Source organism: Cynara cardunculus, assembly GCF_001531365.2.
Source record: "Cynara cardunculus var. scolymus isolate 2C chromosome LG 2, CcrdV1, whole genome shotgun sequence".
NCBI classification, from domain to species: domain Eukaryota; kingdom Viridiplantae; phylum Streptophyta; class Magnoliopsida; order Asterales; family Asteraceae; genus Cynara; species Cynara cardunculus.
The window spans coordinates 60,685,779-60,700,276 of record NC_037529.1 but is presented as its reverse complement, the minus strand read 5'-3'; the positions used below and the strand labels follow the sequence as shown (position 1 = coordinate 60,700,276).

Genomic DNA, 14,498 nt, shown 5'->3' with positions numbered 1-14,498 from the left:
TGGTCTAATAACTTCAAATCCAACTTATAACCATAGTGGAAGTTATTGGTAGCTCAAAAATTGAGGCTTATAAGGAGCTCACAAATCTCCTTTTCTATCTTGTGGGATGAGTTGTTACAAACTACCCCACTTAAACTTTGATCTCTCTCATTGAGAAAGCGTTATAAAAGCCGTTGTCTGGCCTCACCTACCTCCCATCTATATCTATAGGCGGCAATGGTAAGAGTTCCTTTTTTCTTTTTTCAAAGGCAGTCCTTTTCTTTCCCCGGACCGATGACTCGCTTGTTCAGTACTCCCTATTTTTTTATAATTTGAACGGAAGGAAATTCCCAAACAAGAAACTCTGACGTCCTCATCAGGCCTGTCCAAAATCCTCCTCCTTGTAACCAACGATGTGGGATTCGTCTAAGATGTTACAAACACCTCCTCGAGGACTCATCATACGTGATGAGATTTACCCCCACTATCCCGATGGTACAAAGATCGGCTCTAATACCATTTGTAACAACTCAAAGCCCAAAGCAACAGGCTGGCTTAATAACTTCCAACATGGTTAGAAATTGGATTTGAAGTTATTAGATCAGCTTGTTGCTTTGGGATTTGAATGTTACAGAAGGGAAGGGGGTGATACAACACATGAAAATAAAAACAAAGACTAAACTTGTTGATTCTCAGAATACCCATGAATAATCTCTTCTAACGTTCGTTGATTCAACAAATGCCCAACATTAGACTCAAACTCAAATTCACAACGAACTCAAAATTTAAATGGAAAATGGAAGTTTCTATATTTAACAATTGACCATCGTGATTACACATTCAACATATAAATAAGGAGTCCAAAAGGAAATGGGCTTGAAATACTTGATGGGCCAACCATAAAAACCAAAATATAAAATGAGAAAATAGCAAACAGAACACGTTGTCCCAAAACATGTTTAAACTACATACCGCTCTAAGCATCATATTGGTGTATTGTAGGCCTAAAACTGAGAATCAAACAAAAGTTATATGCACTTAATCGTGACGCCGTCCATTGGCCGGTCATAAGCCTCCAGGAACAGCAAGGCCCAGTCCTCCACACCAAAGCCGCATCAGGGGGTCATGGTGCGGGAAGGAGATAGTGGCCACATGGGAAGGGATTATGGTTAGAGGCCATGTGCTGGAGACAAGGAAGACGAAGATATCTTAGAGGTGAAATGAGAGGGAAATGACTGGGGTTGACGGGGGGTCACGTGGGACAAGGGAGGTAAGGTTAAGTAACTGATAGATGGTTGCATGTTAGTTGCAAACAGTCCAAACTTCATTTGTCTCCCTCATGTATGTATATACAGGTGGGTGTGTGTGTGTATTAATATAGATATGAAGGATTGTGTGAGAATGAGAGTTATGATGAGAAACTTTTGAGCCTTTAAACGAGTTGACTATTTAATATAACTTAATCTTTTCAAATATTTTCATACCTTCAATTACGTTCATTTACCTTCAATTACATCCATCTACCTTCAATTATCTTCAACTACATTCATTTACCTTTATCTTCAGTTTAAAGTCGCTTTCATGAACTTTTACATACATTTAAGGTAACTGAATGTATATGAAAGTTTTGTTCTCACCTTCTCATCGTAACTTTTATTGTAACTGACCCAACCGTATATGATATATATTATCTTTTAAAGAAGAAAAATATAAAAAGACCAAAATACTTTCTAAATTAACTTTTTTAATGAACTTTTAATGGATGTATACAACATGGTGAGTTTGCATATACATATATTGAAAAGCTTCACTTTTTCGATGGCTCAATTTTTTTTTAAAATACTTCTTCACGCAATATTCGACTTTGCACATGCAAATATATAATTCCTCTCAAACCTTTATTGTTATTTAGTAATATTATTTAATAATAATTATTATTATTATATACTATTGTTACTTTTACTATTTATAAAATTTTGCTTTTTTAGTATATACTATTTTATTTTTTTATGTATTTATTAAAAGTATTAATTCTTTCATTCCAAAATAAATATTCACCATCTATTTCAATTTATCGTAAAATTAATGTTAACTTTTAAAAGCAATGGTTTATTTTTTCCATTTTATTCTAAATTAATTATGTGATGGAGAAATTTTCTCGGTTATTAAGTATAAAAATGTCTTTTAGTTAAATAAAAAGTGTAATAATTATACATTCCTAAATTGAAAATTTCTTTATGGAAAATCATTCTACAACGGAGGTACGTAGTACAATTCTAAAGTAATCAGTGGCGGATTTTTCTGACGGACTTGCGGTCAGGAAATGAATAGTGGATTTCCGACTGATTAAAAAAAGGCAACTGTCGTTGACTTCCGCCACGAATCCGCCAATGATTCTTAAAAAAATAAAATTTTATTTCGATTGATAAGCTTTAGTGGTTCTTAATAGGCTATATTAAGGTATTAATGGTCTTATCGAGCCCAACACACACCACATGCATGCATATATGTAGTATATATATGCATACAAATAAGTAATAAGTTACCAAGGATCATAAAGGGTCTTATCGGGTTTTAATGGATCTTATTGGAGTTTAACAAATTTTATTGGGCTTTAAAAGATTTTATTTGCTTTATTGGTCTTTAATTGGTTTTTGTTGGTCCCGGAAATAATGACTTACAAGGGATGTATTTGTAGAGGGGGGAGAGTTGAATAAAAACACAACAAATTTTCAATTTTTATTCAATATTTTGTATTAAAACAAAGAATTATAGATTTGTTGAAAAAGCTAGTAAGGCAAGACTCTGTGATTTTAAACAATCTGAACAGTGACAAAGTTGCTAACATTGAAAGAGAGAGAAGAAAATACTCTTTCAGATCCCAAGGAATAAGGTAGTTCTTCAAATGTTGACGTTGATTTTACCTAAAAAAACTATCACATAGAAGTTCTTTAAAAAACGATGAGTAACATTTAATTAACAAGGGTGATCTTTTATGGCCACAATTACATTAAATGTTATTATCCAACTTTCATGCATGTCCTCATTTGTTTTCTTGATCCATATATGTTTGTTCTTTTCATTTCAGCATTTGTGGTTGAGGTAGACACGTATTAACCTATCACATCCTTTTGTATGACGAGAGAACAGTAAACAAAGTATGACACTAATAAAATAGTGTTTTAGAACTTACTATGACTGACATATTGTACATATTCTCATACAAGATGAGTATATGAGGAGTTAGTGAGTCAAACTTGCTGGACAAATTTGCACTCCAAAATCTAGCTTGCTAGTAGTAATATTTGTCAGACTAATATTTGACTTATCTTGTATAGATCTTTTTTTTTTTGCTAAATGACAAACCAATCCGCTTTTGATGACGATTTTGACCCACTTTAACAAGTCTTCGATTTCATTGAAGGCATTTCATTCTTTAATCAATACATATAGTTATAAAGACTTTTACAAGTAAAAATCATATCGTGTTCTATTTTAAATATAAGTTATAGATCGGATTTACAGATATAAAAACATTTTAAAGTTGATTAGCAGAAAAAAGTCAATCCGTCCTGCGGGCATCCCCTACAGTATCGTCACAGTAATAGAGTTTAACCACCAAGTTCATAATGAATTTGTGTACCGGAGCCCAAGAGTTAAGAATAACAAGTTCTTTATTATACAAAATAGAATAACCACTTAGAATAAAGAAAAAAAAAATATTTTTTAAATTAAATTAAATTATCGGCGGATAATCCGTCGAAAATCCGCTGGTAAATCAATCGTAATTATTAATTTAATTAACTAATTCAAAAAAATTGAAAAAGTTCTAAGAAGATCTATGACGGATTTCTGGCATGGGAAAAATTAATCCGTTAGAAATTCTATCGAAAATTGTGTTTTCCACGAATCTTTTTTCGGTCGGCAAATTAGTCGAAAAATACCTTCTTGACGGATTTTCGACGGAATTTTCTGCTCAAAAAAACATTCTCTTTAGTAGTGCAAATTTGCTAATGATAGTAATTAATATTACATCTTTATTTATTCTACTAATGTGATACAAATATGCATGAGAAGTTGTAGGAATAATTTCTTAATACAATATTAAATCTAGTAATTGCATAAGCTACATCATCAGTTTTAGGTGACATGATATCACACCACAATTTTTATTAGAGTTGTGACGATATGCATGTCATAACTTAAATCATAAAATCCAGTCATCATAACGTAACAAAATTGCTAAAACATCTAACAACTTCAACGTTGGTTTACAATGCAAATTACATGAAATTTAGTAGCATACAATACAAGATTCAATGCAATATCTCGTGGCACAACTTAATCACTACAAACTTTTCACCACATCGTAGAAGAATAGTTAAAACGTCACAACAACTTAAAACATTGGTTCACAATTTCAAATACTAGTAGTACAAAATAATCATTGCAACACAACATGACATAGTCAAGAACATGGTGATCTCCAACATACGCCCTTATATCAGATCTTTACCGTTATTGCTTTCAGATTTGTCTGCTCCTGTAACACACATTAAGCATCAACTTAAAGTTCATTGAGTTTATGGTTTTAGACGGTTAACATCAATTCGTAGATAGTTGTGCAATGAAATTAAGGATTTCATAAACATGACGACAAATGAACATAACATACGAGCTTGTCAAAACATATGTAGCATGAAAAGAAGAGTTATGTAAATGTTATACATATCGTACATAGACACTTAATATATGCTACTTGGATATGATTAGTTGAGATCCCATATGTAAAGTAATGTTATATGAGTAACAACAATACCTTTGTTAATTTACTAAATACATATTAGAGCAAATGTTATGATATATGCAAACATATATTTTGAGTTTAAGGACAATTGTGTATATATACCGTATCTTTTGGAAACAGAAATATGCAGTGGACCATCCATCTGAAGATTAATCATGGTTCTGTAATGTGGGATTTTGCTTTCATCACTCAACTTGAACGCGAAGCAACCCAACAAGATAGAAGAGAATATCTTCATCTGCCTATACGCGAAATCTCGCCCCATACAAGTTCGTGGTCCCGCCTGTGAATATAAAAGAGAAATAAAAGGGATTACAGTTTAATATTATGAAAATGTATGCCAAAGAAAAGAAACGTCAAATGGACATGTTACAACCGGTAGATAAATTGTAAATGCTAGGATTTTGGGGCTTGTGCCCATGGTTTGCAACCCCTTATGCATTTCATTATTTCCGGAAAGGAAAAAAAGATACCCTAAAAGATCGGCTTTTACAGAACTGAGATTGGGTAAAATCTATTTTCTTATATAAGAAGAGGATTCTAGCCATCCGGCACAAAATGTTTATTCTTCCTGAAAAATAAAAAAATCATTTGTACAAGCTAGTTGGACTAGAAGCTAGTTATTTCGGTCTTGTAATGTAGGAGGAAATGAAAACTGGAATAAATAAATTGATTCATCATCTGTAACATCTAGTTAGAGTCTCATGTCTGTTATATTCAGGGCTCCTCTGTATAAGTCGAGGTGCAAACTAATCCGGACATACAGGGTTACAAGAATGAAAATAGAAAACGACTTATACCACATGCAGTGGAAGTTGTACCTAATTGTGAACCTTGTGAAATTAATGGTACGTTATACGAACCTGAAAAGCTGTAAATTTAAAGGGGCTCGCTGGATGGAAGACACCATTCTCATCGAGCCATCTTTCTGGTTTAAACTCAAGTGCATCGTCACCCCATATGAATGTCATCCTTCCCATTGCATATGGCATGTAAACTACCACTTCTCCTTTCTTCACAAAACCACCATCTGGTAGAACATCATCTGAAAAACATGTCTTTGGGTCCTGTATAATTATATAATATCATCTCCATATTCTTAAGAAATTTTTATTAGGAGAGTAGCACTGCTACTAATTACTAAAGGTTCGTCCTTAGAAAGTAAAGCAAAACAACTTAACTAAACAAGTGTTGAAGATCGAATTAAGGTTGCATACCATTGACAAGGCAGGATAGAGTCTGATGGTTTCTGTTAGAGCTGCATGAAGATATTGCATCTTGTCAAGGGCTTCCTCGGTCACACGCGTTGCAAACTCCGCAACATCTGTGATCTCTAATTCTTTCATGCTCATGTTGGTTGCTTCTTTAATTTCTTTTGCCACCTTATCTTGAATTTGAGGATGTTTGCAGAGCATGTAAATGAACCAATACAAACTAGTTGCTATAGGATCTTTACCAGCAAGAACAAACGTTACAACTATATCTCGTACGTACTTTTGATCTATATCCTTGATCTGCAAAAACCTCGAAAGAAGGTCTTGTTTCTTCAACTGGACATTCCACAAAAAAGAAAGATTTAATTAGTCTTACATGTGTTCTTGGTTTGAATGAAAAAAGTGTGAACCATATATATGTCTATCGGGAAAATTTTCATTTAGAAATAAAAAATACATCAAGAATTAAATATTGGTTTCAAGGATTTCAAAACATCTGAGGCTCTTAATACGTCTATGTCTTTTATTCAAAAAGAGTATATAAGCTTACCAAAGTATCATCGTTTCCCTCTCTCATTTTTTCAATCTTGGTCTGAATCAACTTATAAATGATGTCATCAATCACTTTGATATTTTTCTTTAACTCTGCTTCGGGCCCAATATTGAAAAACTTCTGGATCTTCCATGATAAGTCAAAAAATCTTCGAAGTACCAATTCATTTGCATCATCAAATGCACGACAGAATCTAGCTCCTTTTTCATTTGAGCCACTAATGTTATCAAAATCGATTCCAAAAGCAACTTTGAATATTGAATCAGTTGTTGATTTCATAAACAAGTCCTGTATGTATGCACATTGGGAGTGTGATGATTAGCTCTAATGACAATAATCAACAAGGTATTATAAGAAAATTAATTAAAGATTGAGAAACCTACAGTTATATCGACTGTTTGGTTGCTATTTGATGCTTTTGACAAAATGTTGCCGACTTTTATAGTGTTTTCAGTGAAGACTACACCGCTAAAATCTCTCAACACTTTCTTAGAGAATTCGTGGCTCGATACCTTCCTCTGTTCTCTCCACTCGTCACCATCAACTGTGAATATTCCATCGCCAAGTAGATCCTTTAGGGTGTGGTTCATAAACGATCCCTATATATAATTTTTGCACCAAAGTAACTTGTAAGAAGAATTTAATAGGAGTAACTACTATAATAATCTCTTAAAATATGAAACTTTAATAAAATACTTTACATGGAATGAAGGATATATTTAACTGTTGGTTAGAAATGATTCCATTTGTGTACTATTAAAACCAAAATTGGTTACACCTAAATCATGACACATTTAGGGCACATACCTTGCCATAATTGTCGAAATTTGTCCTGAGGATGTACTCCACATTTGCAGGATCAGTTGTATAAATCTCACTATTATGAGGGCTATATATTCTATAAGTTTTGTATTTTCTAGCCAGATCAGTACAATAATGATGCAACCTACGAAAGTGGATAAACTGATGAAACTTAGTCCCACCAACCGGATGATACTTCTTGGTGGTCTTCCCTTTTTTTTGTGGCTGATTGTAGATGTAGACTGAAAGAAGAAGAAATAGAGCTGTGATTATTAGAATGAAGATTGGATTTGAGAGAGAAACAATGGAAGTTGCCATTATCTTAGAATGAAAGGGAATGTATTTTTTGAAACAAGTTTGGAATGACTAATATAGGGTCATAACCGCTCCCCCTCTATTACCTTTTTAATTTATTATTATTATTATTATTATTATTATTATTATTATTATTATTATTATTATTATTATTATTATTATTATTATTATTATTATTATTATTATNATTATTATATTTTATTTTATTATAATATAATATAAATAATTATTAACATTACTTTTCTTATTTAAATACTATTATTATAACCAAACAAAATCAAACAAATTCATTACATCTCGTTTAAATTTCAGGTCTAGAGATGAAATGTATGCAAACTTGTCTTTGCGTAAAAAATAGTACGTTTATTTTATTGAAAACCCACGATTTATGCAACATTGTGTGCAAAAAGTTAAAGAAAAATGAAAGGTAGAAGGGAAATAAACCCAAGGTTAATAAATAGACAACAAGAAGAAAAAAAATGTAACAGGAGAAATAGGTAAAATGAAACATAAAATCAAAGTAAACACACACATCCTTTAACATATCATGGGACTTTGTAACTCTATCGGCGAGCTGCCTAACGCTTCCCTTGTACCACCCTCAACCTCTCTAAGTCCCTTATTCTTTTTGTTATCCTTGGTTCTTATTACCCTTATATCGTATCTTTCATTTTTACCGATAATTTTACATAGATCGAGGGCTGTCAAGAAAGTAGATGATCTAATCCGAGCTAGCTATAGGTTTATACAGTAATACTCGCTACCCTAGTCATGTATCTCAAAAAACTCCTATCAAATGTCATATTCTAAAAAATGTCCAAGGTTAATATGTTCATCGTCATCAACTGCTCATTCAACATCCTCCTCGGCCTACCATTCCTTGCTTCCTGAACTGTCACACCATCTACTCTCCTCAAGGGTGACACTTTTTGTTTCAGCGAACATGTCAAAACCCCCCCTCAATCTTTCCTCCTATCCATTTTTTTGTAGTTGACGCAACTCACACCTCTACCCAGAAGACCTTGTTAGGTATCTTGTCTTCCATGGTATGGCCACAAGTCCATCTAAACATCATCTTTTTCTGTAGCTTGCAACTTTCTTTCACGAGCCTTCCTTGTTCTCCAACAATCTGACTCTTAAAACGTGGTACGTTGGTGTAGAATTTTCCGTTAAATTTTCTTGAATCTTCTTGTCACACAACAGTCGCATGGTTATTCTCCGCTTTTAGTATTTTGCCTTTATGTGGTGAATTGTATCATCCTCAACCTCTCCTTTGTCTAAATCTTGTAGCCTAGCAAAATACTTAAAATTATCATATTGTGTCACCTTTTCCCCCTAATTTTGACTTGCACCCTACTTAATCATGTGTTCCCCCAATAAAATTATTGCACCATGTGTACTTCCAAAGCTCCATTTCATTACTCCAACCTTTTGTTGACATCTACGTTTGATTCTGTTAATGACATAATATCGTCCCGTAAATAATATACGCTATATAAGATACTCATGGGTTCCTTTGTATGAAAATAAATGTTTTTTTCTTATTTTATTATATAATAATAATAATATTATTATTATTATTAATCTTTTAATTTTATTATTTTAATTTATTTAACTTGTGGCTATTTAATACTAATAATATTAGTCTTTCTAACATAAATAATGAATTTAATTTTTGACCAAAAAACTAAATTCATATAAAATGTTTAAGCATTTGTAATAAAATTTTCGAAATTGTAGATAAAGTAATAATTGTGAGCATACACGTTTTAATAATAATTGTGAATATACACGTTTTAATAATAAATATGAAGCTTTTTGCCAGTGGAGATGCTTCCATCATTCCATGTACTGTATCTTATGCCAAATGATGCATTAATTTATTGATTTGAGAAGTTATCATTATATTTGCAATCTTGAAATTAATACAAATATATGTATACTTTATAATAAACCATGTTATTTGTATAAACATATAAAACTCAATTAACCAATTATAATTTTTTATTTTGTTCATTTTTTTTGTATTATTAGACGTTGATTAATCATTTTTATTGTGGAGGGTGTTAATCATGGATATTATCATCTTCATTATTTTAATTTTAGAGAAATACATGAAACAGTTTCATTAAAATTTCAGTAAGTATTATACGAAACAATTTCATAACCATATATAAAACAACTTTATCAAAAAAAAAATATTATATGAAACAATCTCATAAGATTAAACAATTTCATGAAAAAATTCCATAAGATTAAACAATTAAATCAACGAATGAGGGTGGTTTGCACGGTTTGTATAAATTGGATGGTTTGCATTTGATCGCTCCTCTTCTATTGTATTTTTTTATTTCAAACTAATGTTTTCTTGTATTTCTATTTTGTTTATTCATACACAATTACTTATCCACATTTAACATAATATAACTTAAAGAGACAAAGTACTTCAATTATTAGTTCATTAATAATCTTTTGTTATTGATGAGTAAATTATGAACTTGGTCCCTATTGTTTTAAACTTTTCTTTGATTTAGTCCTTATAATTTTTTATTACAGAGTAAACGTCATAGTATAATTTTGAGTGGATTTTGTCCTCGTTACAAACTCCTTTAGATGAGATTCCGTTAACACCCCCAATCAAGAGGGTAAAATCATCTTTTTAGCCACACCATACTCTTTAACCATAAAACATATTTCTCCTTCTCTCAATCACCACCACTCCCCGCATTGGTTCAGTTTTGCAATGAATTAAGAGATCCAAAGAAGATGGCATCACAAGAATTCTTAGAATTTGGCAAATGGGTTTTAGTGGTTCGTTCATAGGAGAAAATAGGATAGAAAAATGAATACAAAGAGGACAGAAAATAGAGGAACTGAAGTTTCAATGGCCGTATGACTAACGTTTACAAGAACGTGATCTAGTTGCGGCATTAGGTGCTAGAAGATACAAGTTGGGGAATCTTGTGGGTTTTATTGAGAATGGGAACATAGTAAAAGGTTGAGTTTTGGCACCTCGCCAAACCAGTCCCTTGTACTCCGGGCCTTCTCAATTTTGGGGTGTTTGGGATTGCTTATTTAAAACAACTTATGTTTTTTTTTATTATAAAAGTGCTTATTAACTTATGTGGTATCAAACCGGAGTTAAATAAAACAAGGTTAAAATTGTAAACTGGTAATAAGCTGTTTTTTGATAAGTCAGGAAGGATTAACTTATCAAAAACAGCTTATTACCGGTTTGGCACCGGTATAACCAATTTTTTTTTCTTATCCAAACACCAGAAAATAACTTATCACCGATGTCAGACCGAAATAAATTAAAAAACAGCTTTTATAAGCAATTCCAAACACTCTTTTCAAGCAGGAGCTTAAGAATGCTCACACTAGAAACTTAAATTAAAGGTTTTTGATTTTAGGTATTCATCTTATTTTCATTTGAATATGCATAATTCTTTTTGTAGGTTTAGCTATGTATTTTTGTTGTTCTTGGTGTCCTTGGCACTGGTTGGACATGAGAATGGTCTAATAAGACCATTTTCCCTCGTGGTTTTTTTTTTTTTTTTTTTTTTTTTTTTTTTGAGATGAAGGTTAACAATACTTCATCTAACGGAGTTAGTGGCAAAAACCAAAAATAGTCAAAAATAGTATATGATGTTTTTTTGGTAAAAGAAAAATGTCGGAATTAAATTGTAGACAAATTTAAAACCACATGAACCAAATCCATGATTGGTTTAAATCAAACTTCATTTTTGGTCCTTTTACTTTTATGATTTTCTTGGTTTTTGTTCATATTGTTTTCTTATTAGAAATTTGTCATAGCAGTTTTGCAATTTTCTCCGGTTTTAATCCCTCTGACTAACGAATGTTAGCTTCCATCCATATTTATTTTTGGGGAAAATCTTAAAAAACTCAATATACTTTAGTGTTTGGAATGATTGAGTACTTGGATAATTTTTTGGAATAAATAAGTCCGTTTAGACATTCAGAAACCTGTTAAATAACTCTATAGACTTTCTAAAACTTGTTAGATACATTCTTATTACCTACAAAACTGGTAAATATGATAAAATAATGAAAAAAAAATCTGAAAAAAAAAACCAACATGCTTTCATATTTTGAAAAATTAAGCCCTTAGAAAAATTTTAAACCAAAAAAGTACATACATTTATAAAATGAAACAAATATACCAAAAAAATACTTACATTTACAAAAAAAGTAATTACATTTACAAAAAAGTACTTACATTAAATAAGATTATTGATGAAATTTATTTTAGTTAAAAAAAATATTATGTCAATGATTTTCTGAAATCACCCGCAGACTTTTTCCATTATTTTACCATGTTAACCAGTTTTATAGGTTGTAAAAATGTATCTAACAAGTTTTAAAAAGTCCAAGAAGTTATTTAACAGATTTTTAAATATCCAATGACTTATTTGTTCCAAAAAATTGTCCAATAACTTAATCATTCCAAACACTAAAGTCCATTAGTTTTTTTTAAACATTTCCCTTTATTTTTCTCTCTACCACGTACACACAAGTGAACGTCGCTCATCTTCATCACTATCACATCTCCGCTACAGTCCTCACCCACAACCACCACGACGATCTCCTTCTTGCACCGTCCTCCAACATCCATCATCCAATATGCATTAACAACTGCTTCGATGACCCCCAAACTTCATGCTCTAATGACCCTATCCCCCTGCTACTTCGACTTATACCTCCTTGACAATGTCGACCCCCCATCATGACCGCCTCCTCCCGTGTCTCCATCCCACCACGAACCCACTTTCTCTTCCCTGAAAACCATTGCATGCACACCCCCTACAATGATGGACTTACAATGGGTGGTGGTCTACTTAAATGTATACATATGTATATATCTGTTTTTTCTTTGCATCTATATATAGTATGTGGTTCAAATAAAAAACCCAACAATTTTAAGAATGGAAGAAACAATCTCAACAACTAGTTTATAATTTTTATTTTTAAGTCTTTTTCTCTAACTAAGATAACTAAGATAAAAGATCATATATATATATATATATATATATATATATATATTGATTTATCTCCTATTTTTTCAATAACATTTTTTGGATATTGACAACTACTGATTTCTTATCAAATTTCCACCATGAAATCATTGCTGATTTTACAATCTACAAATCGAATTAAATCTTATTTACTTAAAAATTGTATGTGAACACGAATATCAATATTCATCATTGGTCGTCTGAAATATAACCAAACGTAAAATATTCTAACGAACCATATAAAATAGTGATAATTAGGTGTATATTGGTACATATGTGAATTTTAACATAGATTCACACGTGAATCTCAATCATAACTTGTAGGTGCATCGGTTTAAAACTTATAACCGAGATTCTGAATCAGTTTAAGATTCGTATGTGGACATGTGAATCCTAACATAGATTCACATCTGAATCATAATATAGATTTAAATATAAATCTTAATTGTAACTTATATGCGAATAAATTTGAAACTAAATCAATTTCAAGTGTTTTACTAATTACCTTGCCCATCGATATTTGTATAGTTTTTTTTTTTTTTTTGAAATATTAAATGTTCAAGCTGAGTTATTTTAGTGGCCAGTTCATCTTTGTTATTGCCTTTTTTTTATCTAACACTTCCTTGTTGCCATATTACCTTATCCATCAAGGACGAAGTTGAGGATCGTAAGAAGGATGGAAGTACGTGCCTCCAAATAGGACAAGGGACCTATTCCTCCGAACTGTCCTAGGGAGTCTATGGTCGTCTTTTACAAAGTAGGCAGTACAGACGAGAAATTTCTTTAAAATCCATATTTGTGGATTATAATGTCAAACAATTAAGTAAACTATTAAAATAGGAAATCCATGTAAAATATATAAATATTTAAATGATAGTAATTTAATAAACCTTAATGGCAAATAAGAACCCGATCATCGTCAATTTACCTTCTTATCAGCCTGTCTTTGGATGGCACCATGCATTTGCCTAATTGTAGGTTCCTAGATAAAAGATCCCCAAGGAAAATGGTTCCAACCCTGAAAATTCTCTATTGCCTTAATTAGGGTATCAGTAACAGGCAAATGGCCTTGAGGGCCCAGAAAAAAGATCTCAACCATCATCATCAAACAAACACGTACATCATCAACATCCTCAAGATCGTCCTCCTCACCTTCACTATTCCCAATGGTACCCAAAACATGAATGACATCACGCACCATCAACTTTCTGTCACCAAAAATTTTATGAATGAAACCCTCCCTTACTCTACGGAGGGTCAGCATCGATCCATAACGAAGTCCTGTCACAAGACAAAACTCCTCTCGACCATAATGAAGTATATACTCACCTACCTGAAAATACATCTCATCATCCTGTCCATAAGTCAGGAAGATCTCTATATGTAAAAATGTATGAACAAGCATCGGGTCTGCCGAATTATCATTAAGATCCAACCATGGTCCAAAACAGGTGGAGTTAAAAATCTTCAACCTTTGTCTATTTAACTTCTTCTTATATCGTGAATGACAGTGATCTTTGACTTCAATGTAAATGAACCCATATAAAAACCATCCTGTATAATATTAATTATCAAAATATAGAGCCAAAGTTTGTAAATACTTTAATTATAGGGACCAAATGTGTAAATTTTGTAAGTTTAGATATCAAATGTGTAAATTATCAAAATTTAGAGACATAATCAGTACATTCTAATTTCCTAGGAACCAAATCTATTAATGCTCTTATTGTAATATCTATACTATACTATAAAGCATTTGTCTAAAACTCTTAAAAACTCTTAAACTCTTAAAC

General features: G+C 31.8%; 2 protein-coding genes across 2 annotated transcripts in view; both read right to left on the bottom strand.

Annotated features, from left to right (window-relative positions):
• Positions 1–4,185: 4,185 nt before the first annotated feature.
• On the bottom strand, positions 4,186–7,672 carry LOC112507263 (cytochrome P450 704C1-like). Its single transcript, XM_025111764.1, has 7 exons — positions 7,361–7,672; positions 6,937–7,152; positions 6,551–6,841; positions 6,004–6,336; positions 5,650–5,853; positions 4,889–5,069; positions 4,186–4,522 (listed from the first exon to the last, which is right to left on the bottom strand). The coding sequence occupies exons 1-7, from the start codon at positions 7,670–7,672 to the stop codon at positions 4,479–4,481; spliced, it is 1,581 nt and encodes a 526-aa protein (XP_024967532.1). The 3' UTR covers positions 4,186–4,478.
• Positions 7,673–13,687: 6,015 nt separating this feature from the next.
• Positions 13,688–14,498, bottom strand: part of LOC112506238 (cytochrome P450 704C1-like) — a 13,301-nt gene continuing 12,490 nt past the window's right edge. Inside the window, exon 5 of the mRNA XM_025110255.1 lies at positions 13,688–14,059. Coding sequence (XP_024966023.1) covers positions 13,688–14,059 — 372 coding nt within the window. The remainder of the gene's footprint in view (positions 14,060–14,498) is intronic.

Bases quoted from the DNA above. Each gene is read 5' to 3' on its own strand.
- LOC112507263 (XM_025111764.1), bottom strand. From the start codon at position 7,672: ATGGCAACTTCCATTGTTTCTCTCTCAAATCCAATCTTCATTCTAATA. The intron at 7,153-7,360 runs GTATGTGCCCTA...AATTATATATAG, and splicing joins ATTTCGACAATTATGGCAAG to GGATCGTTTATGAACCACAC. The intron at 4,523-4,888 runs GTATATATACAC...TGTGTGTTACAG, and splicing joins TTCTGTTTCCAAAAGATACG to GAGCAGACAAATCTGAAAGC.